The 21,916-nt window shown below is 42.2% G+C and overlaps 1 protein-coding gene across 1 annotated transcript in view; it reads right to left on the bottom strand.

Moving 5' to 3' along the window:
- The window catches only part of LOC125881273 (protocadherin-15-like), a 363,072-nt gene that overhangs the window by 158,188 nt on the left and 182,968 nt on the right, over nucleotides 1-21,916 (bottom strand). Inside the window, exons 19-20 of the mRNA XM_049564361.1 lie at nucleotides 17,864-17,957; nucleotides 6,483-6,611 (exon numbers count right to left, since the gene is read on the bottom strand). Coding sequence (XP_049420318.1) covers nucleotides 6,483-6,611; nucleotides 17,864-17,957 — 223 coding nt within the window. The remainder of the gene's footprint in view (nucleotides 1-6,482; nucleotides 6,612-17,863; nucleotides 17,958-21,916) is intronic.

The following is a 21,916-nucleotide window of genomic DNA, read 5'->3' as shown; positions in this document are numbered from 1 at the left end:
TCTCTCGTCCATCTCTTTCTGCCACCCATGCATGTCTCACTTCCTTTCCTCTTCCCATCTCGCTCTACCTTACCAGCATCAGCAAACCAAGGTCAGGTCCATTCATTCTTCCGGAAATCTGTTTAATACCTACAAGTAGGGACCCTGGTTTGGAATGAGGCCCAGAGTCGTGCCTTGCACTGCCCGCTGAGGGATCACACCGTCTGTTTTGGTTTGGAAATTATCCAAGGGTCCTTGAAAGGGAGGAAGTTCAGGATTGGAATACTTTCAAGTGCCCTCTCTAAAGATTAGGGTGGGTATTTGGATGTTGAATTTGGAATGCGCCCAAAGGTCTGAGCGAAAGTTGAAATTTGGGATCCTAGGAATGAAATGTCCTCTTTAAGGATAAGGTTGGGTTTAAGAGTTTGGTATAGTGCCCAATTGTCCAAACAGGAAAAGATATAGAGTTTTTAACTGAGATTTTATCCCAGACATTGGTCTATAAGGGCCACATATTTATCTCAGGAGTAGTCCTAGCATTCAACCAAAGAAGCATGATTAACATTTAGAACCTGGCAAAGTGTCAGACTGATCAAAGACCCCCTGACACTGGTGTATAAAGGCTATGAATTAAGCTTGGAGCAAATCCAAGCAAGCGTGCAACCGAGGGAGCATCTTTAAAGATCAGAGCCTATCAAAGTGTCAGAATACCCATGACCCCTGTCTGGGGAATACATGAGTCAGTTATTAGGTCTGGAGCGAGTCCAGACCCTTTTTGGTAAGTGGAGACGAGGGTGCTGATGCAGGTGAAAATGCATCCCACAGCGCTGAGGAGAGATCATGATGCTCATATATGAGATCATTTTTTAGTATATATATTTTTTAACTCTATAGTATATTTATTGCAGACTTTAGTGTTTCCCCAAGGATATTTTATCAGTAGCAGTGCTTAAGTGGTGGAGACTATTAATGTCCCTAATGTTAGTTAATAGCTGTTGCCACATCACAAACAAGTCTAGCTAATCGAATCATAACATAACAGAAAACCTAGTAAAAACCCACACCATCTAGGGAAAGGCCTGATCCACTAAAAAACTGTGAATTTGATCCAATAGTTGCTACTGGCATTTTTACAGCAGGACAATCTCCAGTGCGCACCCAGCAGGAAAACTGTCATTTCATTTCATTTCATTTCATTTTCAATGTATTTATTGCTTTTATTATTTTTGCAAATAGCATGAATGCAGGACATACCTAAAACCAGGTATTGTTTAAAAAAAAAAACAAAACCCTCATAAACTAATAAAGAAAAGTTTAAACTTTGTGTTAAACTTAAGTGTTTCCTGTTCCTGTTACTACTGGGTACAGGCTGTGTGTGTAATACACTTGTATTTGTAGTGGGAAGGGAAACAATGTTTTTTTATGGTTATTATCATAATATTAGTGCATTATTAGATTCCTGGTGATGTAGACTCCATTGAAGCATAAAAATATTGAGGTGTTTTAGAGGGGTTTTTGTCTTTCAGTGTCCCACTGAATTCAGATAGACCCCTGGAGAGAGTTCAATCCAGTTAGCTACATACCGTAAATATAAAGTAACTGCTATTACATCTGTAAGCTGACACTTGTGGGTAATTTGTATAACAGGATGTGTGATTTGGTTATAGCTCTCGATTGTTAAATATATCTGGCAACTGAAGGTTGTTCTAAAATTTGGAGGGTTGTAGCCTTTCTTTTTAATTCAATAATGCTAACTGCTAATATTGCTAACTGCATGGTGGTGCAGTGGTTAGCATTTTTGCTTCTCAGCAAGAGGGTTCCTGGTTCACACTTGGGGTGGGGGTTGGAACCCCAGGGAAGCCCTTCTGTGTGGAGTTTGCATGTTCTCCCTGTGTCAGCATGGGTTTTCTCTGGGTGCTCCAGCTTCCTCCCACAGTCCAAAGACATGCAGGTTAATTAGTGACTCTGAATTGTCCATAGGTGTGAATGTGAGTGTGGATGGTTGACTGTCTCTATGTGTCAGCCCTGTGATAGTCTGGAGACCTGTCCAGGGTGTACCCTGCCTCCCGGCCAATGTCAGCTGGAATAGGCTCCAGCCCCCCCGCAACCCCTAACAGGATAAGCGGTTACGGAAATGAATAAATGTTTTAACATACTGTACAACCCAGCTGCAAGAGAGATGTGCAATGTGATACAAAAACATTATTTGATCAGGAGGTCCAGTGTTACTGTACAATAATCTGGTTTATCAGTGAAGTATTTGAACTGCACTGCAGACTGGAGTCTCTACTAACAGCGGCAAACAGAGTTGCAGCTGACTTGTATGAACAGGTCCAGCGTAGTTTGAATGCATACCTGCAGTCTGCGTTATATACATGCAGTAAATGGCTGTATTTTTACAGTGTTGCATATTTATAAACTATGATAATTGGTCACACCTCTTGCTCTGATCCAGTTGCCATCTCACTCCCTCTTCCTCTCTTTTCAATTCTTGTTTTCATACAACAGTAGTGACATCTTGTAAGTACAGTTTTTTGGTTAGCCACGGTCAAACATTACCAGCAGAAACACTACTTTATTGCATCTGTGGAGGTTTTAATAGCAGCACTAGTCTGAGACCCCATGTCCACAAAAGCACTTTTTCCCAGCTGAAAATGCCAGGCGCTCCACAGGAAACGCCCCGCTGGGAGCGTTTGACGGTGCTTTGGAGGCGCCGCGTTTTTTCACCTGAGACACTTTGGTTGCATCTGGTTGCTATGATATGGAATATCCATGGAAGTTAACATGTTGGCAAAAGGTAAAGTACTTGCTTTGGATGAGGGGAAGGCTGAAGCATACAGGAAAAGAGCATTAACTGGTCTGTGTGCAGTCATGAGAGGAATCAAGGTATACGTGCAGTATATTGACAGATTTCTCCTCCATTGTTGTTGCTGTACATTTAAGATCAGACGATTTGTCTTTGCGGTATTTGTCCCTCCACTGTGAATGAACAGCTGAAGTGACAGTGATTAATGCAGTGTTTTTACCCAAAGTTGAACATTTCTCAACTCTCAGCGCTAAGACAAATGCCCAACTGGCAATGCTCAGCGCAGATGGTGTTTGTAGCACAGCGTAAATTCTTGGATTCATTAGTCTTTACTATTTAAAGTTTTATTCATATTTGTCTTTGACTGATCATTGTATATACACACAGACAACAGGACTGGGTCCAGCCAAAAATACCTGCAAGAATTCTCCAAACCTGAAGAACACTGCCAGAAAACTGTTGTAGCGAAATGCAAAAATGTCCAACTTTAAAATGCCATGATAATGCCAAAAAAGTGGATCAACTTTTCAGCTACACAGTTTCAGTTAAAGCACTTACTTTACATCCTAAAATGGCTGTGTATAGTTCAGTAAATGAAGCTCTGGCAGAAGTTCAGTCATGAAGACAACACTTTTCATGCTCAGGCTGTAAGTTTCTTTCTCGCCATTCACTTGTCATTCACTCCTTGCACGCATGCTCACTCTCTATCTCTAGGTGTCATTGTCTGGGTCTGTCAATGGAGTCATCAGCCGATTCACAATCAACAAATAGCACATAGACAAACCTTCTCTGTCAGCCTATCATCTACTGCTCTAAATATGGTTCTTTCTAGCTGCAGTCCTGCGCATCCTCCACTTCCCCATCACCACCAAGACTTTACAGATTCATCGGCCTCATCAGCCTCATCAGCCATCGGCCTCAGAGTCATCATCCACCACCACCACCAGTGTCTGGACTTCATGGAGGGATTTATCCTGCTGCTACTCAGATGTCCCTGTAACCACCTAGTCTTTACAGATTTATCAGCCTCATACACCTCAGCAGTTGGCAGCCTCAGAGTCATCAGCCACCACCAGTGTCTGGACTTCATGGAGGGATTGATCCTGCTGCCACTCAGATGTCCCTATAACCACCTAGTCTTTACAGATTCATCATCCTCATACACCTCAGCAGTCAGCAGCCTCAGAGTCATCAGCCACCACCACCTACAGCAGCATGTGGACTCCATGGGGGGATTTATCCTGCTGCTGCTCAGATGTCCCTAAGACACAAAATATCTCCCTCTGGTGTCCAAGCACCAATTCTTCTGTTAAATCTTAATCAGCACAAATCATCTTTTAATCTGTACACTCATATTCTGTGTTAAATATTATATTTACTTCATTCTTCTGTGTCTCCTGATTGAAATGAAAAAGTGAAGGATCTAATGATTTGGTCATTACTGACATGTTGTTTCACCATTAGGAGGAATCATTGCTCTACTAAAAAAGTACATAATCTTGGGAATTTAAAGGGCCACTGTGTAATATTTGGCATGGTTTATTGTCAAGATGAATCTGAATCTGAATATTCTACCCAGTAATATGTTTATACAAGTGTATAATCGCTATAAAATAAAATTCATTTGGTTTTCGTAGCCTTATAATTATGCTTTTGTATATATATATATATATATATATATATATATGTATATAGCAAGGGCCTTGCTTTAGAGAGGTCGCCATCTTGCACCGCCATGTATGTACGGCAGACCGAGTGGACAATCTAGCCAGCCAGAGAACGCGTTTCGCGTATATAAATAAACCAGCGAAGACAGCGGAAGGAAGGAAGAAGGAGGAGGAAATAGCAGAGAGTGTTAGTAGTTCGTAGATAGAGAGTAGTGAAAAGTTTTTTTAGTTATAAAGTTTGCAAATGGACCACACTTACCACGCAACAGCAGAGAATGAACCTGAACCGTCATCTGTGAGGAAAAGAAGATGCAACTTCACTCCTTGTGATGCACTCTCTGCGGCGCTTTTCCTCCTGATGATATATTTCCCCAACGATGGTAGCAGTAGCACCAAATCCCATTCTGTGCATTCAGCCTCTCTTCTCGCCCGCTCAGCATCAAACACATGGAGTTCCACATCTGTATGCTCTGGTTCAAACAGGTATGGCTCTGGATCTGTGTCCGCTACAAGAAACTCTTCAAAATCGCGTTCAAAGTCGTCCATTGCAGCTACTATAGTCCGGAGATATTGCTAGGCTAAATAAACAGCTGAGCTCTGTTTACCGGCTACGCTGTCAATCAGTGTGCGGGCTGGAGATTGAGCAGAGAGGGGAGGGGGGTCCCCACTCGGTATGGTAAACGAGTATGTGTGTATGAAGTTTGTCTGTTACGCTAGAAGAGTCAGAGTTTGGGACGGAGTCTTTTACTCCCTGGAGTGTTACCGGAGTTTCTGGAGTGCTCAAATAAACTGGCCTTTTTCCCGAACGCTCCTCTGGTCTCCTGCACATGAGGGATTCATTACAATATTGTAACATGGCTTAGATTTCTAAATAAACATTCACCTCGTCGCTAGATAGACCTACTCCTGAAAAACTCGTGTGCAAGGCTTTTTGTCCCTACGAGGCCACCGTCATTTACCCGACAGGAGGGGTGAGCGAGTGAGCCCTGCAATCTAGAATTTGACCACTGATATCACTGTTTTCAACCCATTTTACACACTGGCCCTTTAAAAAGTAAAGTTAAAAAAAATTAGAAAAACACTTTTTTTTTGATGAATAATCCGCAGTTCTATGTTTAAAATCAAACTTTGTTTATGATGAAAAACTTCAGTGTTCCAGGGAATGAGAGCATTGCCAGACAGTAACATTTATTTAATATGGGGAAAGCATCCAACCCAAATAGACTCCGTCCTCACACACCATTCTCTCAAATCCTGTCCACCCAGAAATATGCGCACACACGCGTGCACACGCAGTCCTCCGAGTACAATAACACACAGCGCTAATTACAAAGCTACCAAGGTTTACAGAGTTATGTTAGTGATCTCTGGTCCCCAGTGTAACAGATAAGAGCAGAATTTAATTAGAGCCTCTGTGAATTTTTGTGTTGCTGCGTGTCTGTCTGTATGTGCAGTGAGAGACTGCGAAGGCGAGGACGCAGACATTTAGATGAGTCTTAAAGGCATCTCTACACTTAAAGTAATTATGTCTGTCTGCTAAGGTCTGTGTGTCAGGATCGCTCACAGTGAGACATGCTGATCTGTGCCACGGTCACAAACAGAGGGGAGCAACCCGTTTCAATATAAACTGCAAGAGAAAAAAATGAGACAAGTGTAATCTCATTCTACATGCTCTGTCTTTTTTAATTGTAAGATGTGCAGCCTGGAATTATTGATACAATGAGATAAACTGTTATCTAAATTGGCTTTTTTTGTTCATGGCCCATCATTATAACAAAGGATTAGTGCGAGGAAAGCACACAAACAAACACACAGCCATGAATGTTTGCATAATGAACACATACAAACACATGCTCTCATGTTAACATGTGCAAATATATTATATCATATACATCAAAATGTATTTGAGAGAGTAGCTATGTGTCGGAGTAGCAAAGAAGGGAGCGTGTGTGTGTGTTTGCTGTTTCTCTGTGCATTGTTTAGAGTGTGTGTGTGTGTGTGTGTGTGTGTGTACATGTGTATCTTCCTACCTTGACCTGTCCAACATAGGCGTGATCCCGCTCCTCGATGACAGTGAGGTTCACCGGCAGTGAAGAATCGAACAGCGGGTCGTTGTCATTAACATCTGTCACCACAATGTTCACGGTTGCAGAGGAGGTCTACGCACACACACACACACACACACACACACACACACACACACACACACACACACACACACACACACACACACACACACACACACACACAAACACACACAGAGACATTTGTGTTACTATTCTGGTCAGGTCAGACAGTCTCCTAAGCTGAATTTTGTGTTCCTTTTAACATTTTTGACCGGTGTCAGACAGTTTTTTATTTGATGGATTATCAAAGCACACAGGATGAATCCATCTTCAAATCTCACCGAGGTTTAATTTTACTAACTCACTCTATTTGTCCCTCTTACTAACAGTTCCCTTATGTAACTAACTAAAGAGCCCATTTTTGCTCAGTAATTAGCTGCACTCGGGTCTTGGCTTTCCAGTCTCTTTCAACTGTTCACTCTGAAAATAGATTGAAAACTTCTTCACCGATGGTCCACTTTGCTCCTCCTCTTGACAAGTTAAAAGGAACACTTGCACAGATGTGCGTACTTAAGAAAGATGTGAAAATTACTTATGAATGTTAGATAGGGGTAAAAAAAGAACACTAATTGGTCAGGTGGAAGTTCTTACGGAGGACAGCTCAGTTGTTTTAAAGGTCCAGTGTGTAGAGTTTATGGGGTTATACAAGCAGATATGAAATATAATGTTTCTAACTATGTTTTCATTAGTTTAAAATAGGGCTCTTCGTTGAAAGTCGGAGATGTGAATCGTCAGTTCGAGACTCAAGTGGGATTTATACTTGTGCATCAGCTCTATGCAGAGCCTACGCCATTGTGAGCATTTATACTTGTGCAGTGGTGTGTCTGGGTCATTCTGCAGTTACACCTCCAAAACACTAGTTGGCAGCAGGGTTTTGGTGAAGTGCTGTAAAGTTTAGTTGATTTAAAACACACATTAAACACAAGTACACAAATCAGCTTCACTATAACTCGCAGCATTCACAGACAAAACATTGGTCTTTAACTGGACACATTCTCCCCACAAATACAACATGCTAATGTTTTTAGCACAAGCCTGTGGCATTTTACATTGTATAAATTAGCCTAGCGGCTAGCGGACTTTTCCTCTACTCATATGAAGCCAGGGACAACAGCAACATTTAACAAAGGTAATGTCACAGAGTTTGGTTCCATTACAACTCACAAGGTTCACTGACAAAACAATTGTCTTATATTAAAAACGTTTTCCAAACAAATATATCATGCTAACGTTATTAGCACAAGCCTACGGCATTTTACACTGTATAAATTAGCCTAGCGACTAGCAGAGATTTCCTCCGCTCATAAGAAGCCAGGATAAATCACACACAGGACTTAAAATGCTATTTTTGTGGAGGCTTTATTGTCTTGACAATTTATTGTTTCTTATCTGTGAAATTAAAGTAAATAAAAAAGCTTTGTTTCCACTGAGGGAAACGGTTTCAGCTTACAAAAATAGACAGGAGGTCTGCGTCGCTGTGACGTGTAGTTACATTTCTAGGGAAGTGTGCGTCAGGCTAGGCATAGACCCCAACGTCGACTCAGAGCCTACACTGTAGGTACAGCTCAAAAATAAATAAATACATTTAAAAAAAAAAAAAAATAAACAAAGAAAATAAAAATCAAATATTTGTTTTAAACTGCTGAATCTGATTTGACTGCAATAATTCTGCGTCAGATACAGGCCTAGTTTATAACCTCCTAAAAATTGGAACTGCTGTGTTTTTTTTATAGATGAAGCCATTCGTGTTTTCAAATCAGTCAACACAGTTCACCTATACTCTTTGCTCATGGGATAAGTTTCAGTTAGCTGCAATCTGCAACATCACCACTATGCCACTAAACCCTACACACTAGACTTTTAATTAGCTTTTGTTTTGTTAGACGGCTAGATGGGAATCTGTCACAATTCTGTGCCAACAAAGACGGAAAATACAACAAAATCAACTGATTACTGAAGCGTTACAGCATGTTTGTGAATGTCTGGAGGGGATTCATTAAAACTTGGCTGGGTGACGAATTAAACTTTATTTTCAATTATGATTTTGGCTTCCAACATTTATGAAAACAAAACAACGAGATAAAACGATTATTCTGTTTCGCAATGGTGCTTGGTTTGCTTTGTGTGATAAATCCAGCGCGCGCCTTTCCTTCATAGTGGTGCGGCTTTACTCCCTCCCAAAAGCCCAAACTCACTGTCTCAACCAGGCTGTGGCATGGTTAGCTCACTCAGTTTTTTTTAAAAAAAAGTTCAATAAATGCATGTTTCCAAATTTAATGAGTAACAGGGGTAAATAGGACCTTCCCCTGAAAGCCGAAGATGCCCATAATCAGTCAGAGACCCCTCGGTTGACTTCGGAGTTGAGCAGTTGTTTTTTTATGAATGAGTCATTTTGCTGTCAGTGAGTGTGTTGTGTATTTCTGGGGGTATTTTGGTCCCCAGATGGAGCTGCAGAGTGAGTGCTCCTCACTTTGACGCTGTTCGGAGGAAGACAGGCTTGGCCCAGTGAGGCTCTGGGGTAACGTTATCTTCTGCCTTCTGCAACTTAATATAATACAGACTCTGGCTTTTGCTGGATATCTAATGTTGGCAAAAAATATTGTTGCTATCAACAAACTACTTAGCATGTATTAGCTAGGTGAGCTAACAACGAAATTGGATTCAACTGACATACTGACAGCCCTGGTGTTAAATAATCTCAAATAATTAGAAATAATCTCAAAATTGACTAAAGTAACTGCAATTATAAAATTAAGCAGCCATATTACAAATCTATCTTTACACTAAATGTCATTCACTGTTTCGATTCCAACATCAAAAGCATGGAAAACTGTTAGAGTAAGGGCGGAGGAGCGGGAAAGAGGTCACCAATTTCTTAATTTGACTTTCATGAGAGCAGACGAGAGAGAGCGAGGGAGACTGATCGAGGATTTGACTTTTAAAGGAGGAAACTGGGAGGAGGTGGAAAATGAGGGAGAGCTAACCGATTCACAACAGCGGGATGAAAAGAGAAAAAGCGGCGTGTGTGTGTGTGCGTGTGTGTGGGAGAGTGACAATCATAGGGGTGACAACAGGCTATTGAGGTTGGCAGGGCACACGGTGATGCAAGTAATTTGAGGTTAAGAGCTCACAGTTGACAAAACAGTTTATCCGAATGCCAATATATGTAAAGTAGAATGAGCTCTGATATAATGAAAAGGAAGGCTGTGAGCGGTGCTGGAAAACACACACACACACACACACACACACACACACACACACACACACACACACACAGACACAAAGAGAGAGAAGGAGATGCAGTAAGCTCCATTTTGCATCAGGGGGGCTTGAAGCACATCATTTTTCCATAACGGCACATCTAAGAGTTTATTATCTGCCTGATATCGTGGCCACCTGCCAAAGTTTAACACCCACCCAAATATGGAGACATCATATTCTCATACCATGCATTGTACGTGGATTATTTTCCGAATGACCACTAAAAGATTCATGTTACTTTTCATAGTAGTAGCTGTCTGTGGAGGTTTTACATTGTACGAGCACCCTGTGGTAGAATGCCGGGTGGTAAAAAGGTTAAAAAGCCAGAGCTGTGGATTCATCCTCTTTGGAGTAAAATATGATTTTGGCTTTCTGCAGGGTAATCCCTGCCTGTCTTGACAATTGCTCAGCAACCTCTTGTGATAGATGGGAACCCACTGATGTCTGCCAGCTTAAGAAACTTTGCCAGTTCCAGAAACTCAGGGTGTGTTTTCCCCCTTAAACACCAAGCTGCTACGCTTGCTTCTGTGTTGTTGCAATTAAAAGATACGCCTGGCAACAGTTTCCTCATTGCCTTCAAACCCTGTGAAAATTAATCCACAATTAATTGATCCTACTAAAAAGTGTTTCTTTGTACCACAGACTTGCATTGTCCCAAGATGAATACCAACACATCCCTAAGCCACACTGGTGACATGTTTCTTCAAGTCAATCAAACCCACACCATCCTGCTGTCAGAAATAAGAAGAGTATAGCATTAGTTTTAAATGTCTATACAACAGCAAAACATTGTTAGAGTTTGGCGTCTAGCCTCTGGCCTTATCGTTCCCTGCAGATATGTTTAGATATCGGGGAGTGAGCAGCAGTCCTGATGCAGGGCAGCAGCAATATTAACAAGGCAAAGGGAGAGCTGGGGAGATTTTGCAGCTTAAATAGACTACCAAATTGGGAGGGTGTGTTTTGTAGATGACATATGGGGAGTGACGTATGATGTGTGTGTATGAATCAGTGCAGCTCAAGCTGCTCGGCGTCAGTCACATTACTTATCCTCAGTTTTATTGTCCTTACTTTATCCAGACCTCCACAGACAAAAAGGGTGACAAAGAGGGTGGAGCTGATTGACATGTCACAGTGGTCACAGGGTAGCCACGCCCTAATGCATACCGTACTTTATCATCTATTTTACTCTAAATTGAACCTTAATTGACAAAATAAACATCACGCTGTGTGGAGGAAGAGCTGAAAATAGCAATTGAGACCATGAACTCATCAGGAAAATGTATACTGAGGTAATAAATCAAGTAGGGTAATTTTCTCATTGTCGTTTATACAATCAGACTAGTGGACCAGTGGAGTCGCCCCTGCTGGCCATTAGAGAGAATGCAGGTTTAAGGCACTTTAACATTGGCTTCACTTTTTTTAGACAATCTGTGGCTTATGACAATGCCATTTGTTGCCACCGCTCCATCTCCATCCTTACCACCTTACAGCCAATCCCCATTGAAAGCGTTTATGGAAGTGTGTTTGACATCCATCCCTCGAGTGTCAGATATGCTTCCATTTTATTAAATGTACAAGTCCAAACTGATTTTGTGTTCCTGAGATGGCCCCTGCACTTTATCAAACTTCAAGTCTATTTTTTGGACTTTAATGAAGCTTAATCTGCATAGACAGCTGTTTAAATCATACAAATATCCTGCTGTATATGTGTTCTGAACTCATTAACACTATCTACATTGATTTAACAAGGCTCCCAGTCTGTCTGAGAGCATGCCTGTTTCACTAAAAGCAGATTCCCCTCACACACTACGGGGGGGGCGAGTAAATAAAATCAATTCATCAATACATAAAAAACCCTGTTGATTTCTTTTCCATGGAGCCGAGATGAAAACTTTTTTGGTTTAGTAAATTTCTGCTGTCAGCCTGGTGAAGGCAGGTTAGCACTGTCCACTCAGCTTCTCAGCAATTGCTGACGACAGAAGGCTGTATACGGAAGATGGAGTCTGCGTGGATTGGATGACGGGATGCTTACGCACCGCTCAAATCTCACTTCCGTCTTGCGTCCAATGGGGAGTCCTAGTCTAACATGTACAACGTTTTTGGAGTTGTTGATTTCACAAAGATAATAAATGAGAAGTGTCTCTGACTAATACATATTAAACCAAAGTTGAAAATAGTCTCGAATAAATACACTGTTTACTCCTAACTGAGTAATGTTCATTTAAAATTGCATTGCCCAGCTGTAACTATATGTATGTGGGCCATTTCCAAACAGTCATATCTGAATGTATGGTTTTGAGGCCACATAGAGATGTTGAAAAGTATTGTAAGAACAATAAACACACTGGGTCTCTAATGAAATGTTAGTAAATCTGTGAGTGGATTTGCACATAAGAAACTTCAGTACTAATGCTTGTCAGCAATTAGCATACATCCCTACCTATGAATGGCCAGTGACCACCATATATGGAGGTGCTAATTACTATAGGTACTATAGGTTCACAGGTGCATCCTGTCAACCTGTGAACATGAGCAAACAAAGAAAGAGAAAGAGAGAAAGAGAAAAACTTGTCCAATGTAAGGTGTTATTAGTAATGTGACAGGGACAGGTAAATCAAAGGCCATGTAATGAGGTAATAGGTGCTGTTAACTCCGTGTCCTCTGTTGTGAGAACCATCCAAAAAGTTAAACAAAAATAGCTCTATGTGAAACTTGAGTATACACACACAAAAAAAAATCACACCAGCTATAGGAAGCTCCTCCCAGTCACAGCTCTCTGCTGCAGACGAGTGCATTGCTTCCATCATCAGAGAGACCTGTCTGTCAGTTTGCCCTAAGCCTCAGCATTGTTCGTCACTGTTGTCAGATTAAACCACGATTAAAACATCTTAATGCAGGCGGTCTAATGTAGGCAATAACCCACCGTTAAGGTTAACAACAAGTAAGATAGTCACACTGTTTCCCTCCAACTTGTTTTTTTTTCACTGCAACCAAGTGACCAATGAAATCTTGCCAACTAATGATCTTTCTGGTTGAATGACCTTTGGTCAACTATTAGGGGGCAGTCCTAAACTCCAGGGTTGCATTATAGTCTTGACAGGCAGAAACCGACACCCACATTGGCATTCAGATTAGGTCTCATAATGCCTCTTGAATCTTGAAGATCGGAGCTACTAACATATTGATGAATGCCGAAATACACGTAAATTTCCTTCTGCGTAAACACTGTTGGGGGTCATGCAAGGGCTGGAGCCTATCCCGGCTGACATTTGGCAATGTGCGGGGTACACCCTTAACAGGTCGCCAGACTAACACAGGGCTGACACATAAGCCCCTTTTACACTGCCAGATTTTCTGCGAATGTTGGGCCATTTTGTCGGCCAGCTGCGAGCGTTTATACACACAGAGCCGGATTGGCGAGTTGATCCAAGGCGCCCAATTTTCCTCCTCGTAGGATAGTCATATTGGCAGAACTCTTTCAGTTTAAACAGACCGAGGCGGCCTTCCGCAACGGGAGGGGCTGTTGAAGACTTGTGGGAGGAGCTGTTGATGACGCCGCACGTGTGAGCCACTGGCAGTGGATAAACAGGAAACAGCTGATAGCAGGAATTAGCGAGCAGCTAGTAGCAAGAGGGAAACGCAAACCTGACAGACACTGTAAAGACAAGCAACTGAGGAGACAAGGAATTACGTGCCCTCCTTGCCCTCGCAAATGAAGAGGCCATTAACCGTCAGATGACGGAGACGGTAAAGAACGGGCCAACTTACGAGAGAATCGCTGCCTGACCAGCCACGGCTGCCCTCCCACGTCACTGTTTACGCCACACGCTGAGCTACACATTTTGTTACTTGCTCACGCCCCCCATTGCCCCGAAAAAGGCACATTCTGTATGAACAAAAGTAGGTAGGCAGCATTTTGCCGCACTCCCCGATTTTGTTTTTATACTGCCAATGCTGAAAAAAGACTGATTGGGCTTTCCTGTAAATTTGCACAATTCCTATCTAAAAAGGGCTATAGAGACAGACGACCATTCACACTCACATTCACACCTACGGACAATTTAGAGTCAACAATTAACCTGCATGTCTTTGGACTGTGGGAGGAAGCCGGAGTACCCAGAGAAAACCCACTCTGACATGAGGAGAACATGCAAACTCCACACAGAACTTACCCTGGGTTCAAACCAGGAACCCTCTTGCTGTGAGGCAACATGCTAACCACTGCACCAGTTTACATACAAATTCACGTTTCATGAATGAGACACATTGTTGGTTTTGAGTCTTTTCATGGGATTTGTTGACATTAACACCACCCTTATTCTATAGGCTACTACTTTTATCTTTATTAATGTTGTTACAGCAGTGGTAATTTACACAGTATGTAATGGCAGAGACATGAGCTGATTCACATAGCAATGGCTTAATACAGTACTACAGAGTCCATCTGACAACACCACACTGTCCTGCACCAAAGTTTAAGTTGCATCCTGCAAGTAGAATGCACAGTGTCCTTACAGTGGAGCTGGTTTACTGCACCAGCTTGTAGGGCCCTCAATCTGTGGCAGTATGATGGATTCACTGGCCAAATAGCCAATTAGGCACTTTGTAGTCTGACACTCTCACAACGGGACATTTAATAATAGGGGACACAGACGTGTGTGTGTGTGCACGCATATGAAGACAACCCAAGGCCTTTCGAGTGATGCTGATTAATGGGCCCGTAGAAGGCGACTACACTCCAATCTTCTCTTCTCCTTTTTCTATTTCTTTCTTTCCTTGTCTTCCTCTCTGTCTGTAGCTCACACACCTTCTCTCTTTTTCTCTCTTCTTCCTGCTCGTGCGAAATATAATGGAGTGTCAAGCAGAAAAATGTCCAAACTACTTTTAGCCATTTTCAGACTTAAAGACCTTTGGGGCACAAAGATAATACACTAATTGTCAAGGTCTAGAGAGCAATTGACTAAGTATATGTGTGCATGTCTGTGAGTGTGTATGTGTCAAGAGTCCTTTCTAGAAGTGTGTATGAACACACAGTACAATTGTTAAGGTAATAAGAGCTCCCTGAACACCTCTCACATCTCTCTTCCTTCCTCTTTCTCTCGAAATTCCTCCCACTTGTTCTCTCCCTTCATATTGTGTGCGAGGGAGTGTGTGAGAGAAGGTCAGAGTATTCAAATCAGCATTTTCTCTCCTCAGAGGGACCTTAAACTTTACCTTTTGCTTTAATTGACATGTGGGGGAGGGGGGGTCAGCGAGGAGGAGGAGAGGAGACAAACTTCTTTTAATGCTAGACTAATAGATGGATGATGAGGGGGAGAAGAGAAAAAGGAGCTGAAAGAGGAAATTGTTGAAAGCCAGAGGAGAAGAGAAGGATGAAAGAGGGGAGGGCAGGAGGGGGGGACTCCATCCAATGTCTTCATTTGACTTTCATGTGAGGGTAACTGAAGATTTGACTTTTAAAAAAGGAGAGACGAGGAGAACACAAACAGAGAGAGATGGAGAGAGTGACTCTGATGACCTGTGATCAATTAGGTAAGTGAGAAAGTCAGGAAGGGCACGCAATCCATCTTTGCGAAATGGCTCATGCAGCAGAGTAAATAAGATTTTTTCACCATTTTGTACAGTTACAGGCTGATTCAGACCACATCCACACTGAGCCACAGTTTATGTGTGAAAACAACATGCATTGACTGTCATGTTTTCAGATCGTTCAAGCACTCCATCTGCATCGAAATGCCAAAACAATCAAGAAACTATTCAAATCTCTGCTTGTTTTTTTGGTTTGAAAATAACACTTGCTACAAAGTTTTTGCACTCGACAGAGTCGGATCGTAAACTACCTGGATCTAAACATGAATGCATAAAGTGAGTGCATGTAAGGATGAGACAGGACAGGACATTATCCCACCCGTGACAACAAAGACGCTAAATATCTGTAGAGCACTTTGATCTTTAACGTCAGTTTTTTAGATCGTCCCATTCCTTTTAACAAAACTTAACAGCAATAGTTGGTGTTGCTGTGGGCTCTTCTCCCCTGGGGTACGCCCTCTGCCCGAGGATGACCACATCTTCCTCCATCATAATTTTGGCTTTTTTTGGTTGCTTAGTATTTTACGAATTAAGCTCCATTTCCACAGAGCAGTTCAGTTTGGTACACTTTTTTCCCATTTCCACTGTGAAAAGTTATGGATGGTACCAATGGAACCGTTCCGTACTGTCCCCATTTTTGGTCCCCCCTCTGCTGAGGTACCTAGCACACAGATCTGGTACTAAAAGGTGGAGCTATGAACACTGCAGTCTGTTGATTGGTCAATAGAGGATGGTCACTCTGCTCAGGGCTGAGTTGTGGCTGGTTTTGAGACTTATGTAACCACTGTTCATACTGTGGAGAGTTTTACATATAGTAAACTGTAACTTCAAAATGAAAGGATGTTCTGCACCGTTCTAAAAACATGCTGGTTCACACCAATGCAACTAGATTAGATGGTGTATCATCTCTATGCAACAACTCTCTGTACTTCCTCTCTGACTTCCAGCTTTTCAGGCTTATTTTGTGGCTGAATATAATTTGTAGCTTCTTAAAGCATGAATGAGGATAGTGATAGTAGTGTAGTATTTGTAGTAGGGATGAAGCGGCGAAAAACATAAAATGACCATCAGATGGACTGTATTCATAATAAATACACTACAATAATATAAATAATCAGTGCTAATTAATCAGTCAATGAGAACGTGTGTGGCCCGCACATGTTCTGTCCAAAACTGGCCCGGCTCGTCTCTTTAACTGTAATTATGAGCCCGAGCCCGGTTTACACCAGACATTATTTTTAAGGATACGAACGTGGACATTGAAGGTTGACTCTGGTCTTTCTTTCCATGGCAAGCCTTTGTCATGTGCCTCTTAAGTGTCAAGGTCCCCGTCTTTTTGCTGTCATATACCAGCATCATGCTGCACTTGGTACACTCGACGAAGCCAACACCCTGGTGTGTTAAGTAGTTGGTTCCATAGCCTAGGTCTATTATGAGAAGCCCGACCTGTCTGAGCCCGAGGATAGTGGCGGGAAATTACAGCCTGGCTCAGGCAAAGAATCTAAGCTCTAGTGTGGGAGGCATAAACACATACAGTGAGCAGCAGCAGCAGTGACCCACCATCCAACACCGGCACATCATGAGAACAGCAACAGAGGGCTCAGTGGGGACAGAGGACCTGGTGCAGCAAGCGAACCAGCCATCTGTGGTCATGACTGAACCATCGAACTTCACTACAAGCTGATTGGCTGTAGAAACAGGTGACGAGCTTTGTGTTCTAAAACCAGCCACTGGCGATTTGACCAGCTGAGTTGCAGATGACACCATCAGGTCACACTGCTGCAACTTTTCTCTGCAACGTTCTAAAACTGTTTTGTCTTGTTGTGAATCTTTTGTCTGAAGTGAGCTTTACATCTGTAATTTGCTGCAGCGTGCAAGCTGAGAATTTAAGTCACTGGGGAGGGAGCAAAAACAAGATTTTAGTAGGTGTATCAGTGCTCAGTTAAACTGTGTAAATCTGAGGATAATTGTTTAGTCCTACTTGGTACGTGGATGACTAATGACTGTTTTTTTTCTGTCTGCTCTATTACATGTGACTGTTGCAGTTTTAAACAAAAAGTTGAAGGCCAGATGAGCCTCACTCATCACCAAAGAATGTTTTTTACTCAGGTAGTAATTTGTTACATTATTTTTCATTTTTTAAACAGCTTACTCTACTCAGGGTTTCAATTCATCATTACAAATAGATTTTGGCTTGTCATTTTAATGGTGATGGTTATTATGATTACTATTAGCGCTGAATGAGACGTTTTTCCAGAAAATTGCCTGTGATATCCTTCTTTCCACACAACACCACAGCTGTTGTTTGTGGCTTTTCACTGTGAAGGATTTAGTTTCCCTCCTGGCAGCCACTCAGTTTAATTCCGCTGGGAATGTGAAACAACTCAAGTAAAGACAACCAGTTAATATCTGCGCGGTGCAGCTCAGTCTCTTACCCCATCTGGGTGTCCGTCTGAAGCTGTGACCACCAGGGTATAATAATCCAGAGACTCCCTGTCCAGAGGCTTGTCCAGGACCAAATACCCTGAACTGGAGAAAGAGCACACAGAGTCCTGTTAACACTTTAGGCATGGGCTTAAAAATGGATCACAACAGACAAATAAAAAACACAGCAGAACTGGGTACTGTGGTGTAGCATGTGTTGGTTTTCATACCCAAGAAGTTTCAGTTCATAAGTTGCTGTTTGCAAACCATCATTCTCACGCTGATCCTGACAGCAATTCGTGACTACTTTCTATGCTAACTCTGGGAAACATTTGGATAACTGTCTTGTTTTCTTAAAATGCTTATCCCTCTTTAAATACACCACTTTGGAGAAAACTTTTCAGACAGTTGCGAGCACTGATAACCACTGCGTGAAAGCTTTTACACCCAGAAGTGTATTTCTGCTGTGATTATGGGCACTTTGCTGATGCAGATGACGCCTCATACCTACCAGCTCACCCACAATGATATGAGGGAACGCCCTCCAGGGTGCTGTTGCTATAATGGCTCAGACAGTGATGTGTCATAAAAACCCCACTATTCTTAGGTAACAGCCTTTTCACCAAATTAAGGAGTGTGTGTGCTAAATACTTAAAAACTTCCGTAAGATCTTTGAATCTGAACACTGATCAATTACTTATTAAAAAGAGACTTTATTATATTTTACTAGCCAATGGTGATTATAGAAAAGGTCTCACAACATCAACATATGAGTTTATTGGTGCATATGTAATACTGATATGTACTGGGAGACCTGAAGTGTATCCAATACCAAAGATTGCAGAGGGTGAGAGGCAGGGTACACCCTGGACAGGTCACCAGACTATCACAGGGCTGACACATAGAGACAGACAACCATTCACACTCACATTCACACCTACGGACAATTTAGAGTCATCAATTAACCTGCATGTCTTTGGACTGTGGGAGGAAGCTGGAATACCCAAAGAAAACCCACGCTGACATGGGAAGAACATGCAAACTCTACACAGAAGGGCTCCCCGACCTCGTTAAACTTTTTCCCTACTTCGTGACTACTGTCGATCTCCAGGAAAGGAACAGAAACACCAAACCAAGAAACCTCACTAAGTGGCCTTGGAACTTTGGTAGGTCGAAAGGGCCACTATACATATCATCTTTAAATACACCTTTATTTTTGAATATCTCCGTCACCATCAAACAGCACAAGACAGATAAAAGCAAGCAGCCAAGAGAAAGACGATGAGGATGTTTACTCCCTTTTGGGTGTAAATCAGCAGTGTGGGAATATTTTGGCTTTCCGGCAAAGGACGGGTCAACAGACAAAGCACATGCCACACGTACACAATGCTGTTACAAGATTAAATAACCAGGAAACACAATGAACCTGGCCAGGCATCTAACTTCACTAACTTGTCTCAAATACTAGTGTTAAACACTGAAGCATAATGCACGTTCTATTTTTATTTTTTATTTTAATGAACATTTTGATTTCTGGCGGCACAGTGGTGTGGTGGTTAGCACTGTCGCCTCACAACAAGAGGGTTCCTGGTTCAATCCCAGGAGGGAGCCCTTCTGTGCGGAGTTTGCAAGTTCTCCATGTGTCAGCGTGGGTTTTCTCTGGGTACTCCAGCTTCCTCCCACAGTCCAAAGACATGCAGGTTAATTGGTGTCTCTAAATTTTCCGTAGGTGTGAACGTGAGTGTGAATAGCTGTCTGTCTCTATGTGTCAGCCCTGTGATAGTCTGGTGACCTGTCCAGGGTGTACCCTGCCTCTCGCCCAGTGTCAGCCGGGATAGGCTCCAGCACCCCCCTCCCCCCGACTCTCAAGAGGATAAGCGGTTACGAAAATGGATGAATGGATTTTCATTTCTATTTCATTTTATTTTATTGCTTTATATTCACATACTTATATTTCATAGTTGTTGTCTTACTCCTTTACATTGGAGCAACTGTAACAAATCACAACTTTTCCCTCGGGGATCAATAAAGTATTTTTGACTCTTATTCAAATTGTTGCTTTTGCTACAGGAACGTAGCTGCTTTGTGATGTCAGCAAATAAAGTGTCACCGTCCAAAGAAGAGTAATATGATGAAACTTGTGATTTACACCCCAAGTGATTATATAACTGATAAACAAAAACAAATAGAAGGGGAAGAAACAGTAAGCAGCTCCTTGAGTCATGTTTTTATAAAGCACAAAGTGGGAAATATTAGTATGGTTCACTGGTCATATAATCTCAACTTACTCATTGAGCACAATTCAGCAATCAAAAATGTCCAAACAGAGGCAAAGAGATAAAAGTCAGATTTAAGGGCAAATGATTAACGCATAAGTTAGAGTCTTCTCTGGAAGATCAACAGTGTCAGTGCAGACTGTCTGAGACTTCTGACCAATCAAAACCAGCAGAAGCCTTTGATGTCGGCCGTGATTGATTACACATTTTATTTTCCAAGAGAAGATTTACATAATGATTGAAGTGTTTTTAATTTAAACTACTTTCATGAATTAGAAACCATCTGAAATGCACATTTTCTCCACATACTGACAGTGTGTGTGTGTGTGTGGTATGTGTGTGTGTGTGTGTGTGTGTGTGTGTGTGTGTGTGTGCTTGAAAGTGTGTGTGCATGTCTGCGATTATGTATGGGCGTGTGTGGGGATGTTAAGTGGTCTACAGAGGGAAAGATGTGAAGCTGTTTTTTTTTATTTCTAACAAAGTAAAAAAACGTTTCATGTGTTTTTAGGGATGATTCATAAAAAGCAAAGTCTGAGTGGGCACATGTACTGTACACACACACACACACACACACACACACACACACACACACACACACACACACGTCTTATTTCTTAAATTTACACCACACATTTTGACACATTTTCTTCACATGCCCACTGCTCTCAAATCAAACATCTGCTGCGACATGTGTGGAAGACCTACGATAAATCCAAATGTTCAGGATGAACCCAGGAGAATTCAAATTTATTTATAAAGGAAGCTGATAAACCTCCTCAAAGCTCATCACTGGCATCCCATGCTGATGCTGGCCCCTTTTATTTCTGTCTTAAACTAATCCGAATCTCTTGGCCGTTAATGTGTGTTCCTTCGGTGGCAGCCACCTTGCGAAATGGGCAAATATCAAAATGGTTCGGGTGCTCTCCAGATGCGCTTTGGTGAGTATTTAACTGAGCCAAATTCTGCACAAAGGCACTGAAAAATCACTCCATCCTGTGCCAATATGAAGCGGCACGGCATGTTGCACTTGTGCGGTGGAAAAGGAACAACTTGGCTTGTCCTTGTAGTGCCATAATGCACAAAACACAGCTGAGGCACCCCAACATTTTGGCACATGTTGGAAGATTTCACAGTGTCCGACAGAACAGATACTCCTAGAATGCAGAAATTAAAGCTCTTTAATTCATTTCAGTCTTTCCTGTTGTGAATGACTGTGCAGGGGACTCCTTCACTTAGTCCTCTCCTTTCGTTTTAAATCCGCTTTTGTCCGTCACTCTTGTTCATCGCTCCCTTCGCAGCTCTTTCTAACACTCTGTCGATCTTTTACTCTCTCCCTGCCCTGCCCTCTTATCTCTCTTTCTCCTCCTCTCCCTCCTTTCTTTCCCATCTTTATAATTCCACCTCTCCTCCTGCAGTCTTTCACCCTACTCTCTTTTGTTTCTCTCTCACCTCCTCCCTCTAGAAATGTAGATAGGATCTTTCCCCAGCATAAGAAATGCATTTTTAATGAGCAATAAATGAATAAATACAACAAAAGCCCTCAGAGTCTGTGTGTGTGTGGGGGGGGTGTGGGTGTGTGTGTGTGTGTGTGTGTGTGGGGGGGGGGGGTATGGGGGTGTTTATGTGAAGCCCTCGGCAGAGCCCGAGCCCTGAATGATATAATTAAGGCTGCTTCCAACCGACACACACCCACCCACACAGACGATAACTGCATACTGCCATGTTGTACAGTATGGACAAACTCAGATGGGACATATACACATCAAGATACTCAATGAAAATATTAAC

Source organism: Epinephelus fuscoguttatus, linkage group LG20 (assembly GCF_011397635.1).
Source record: "Epinephelus fuscoguttatus linkage group LG20, E.fuscoguttatus.final_Chr_v1".
Lineage (NCBI taxonomy): Eukaryota > Metazoa > Chordata > Actinopteri > Perciformes > Serranidae > Epinephelus > Epinephelus fuscoguttatus.
This window is presented reverse-complemented; position numbering and strand designations above follow the sequence as displayed.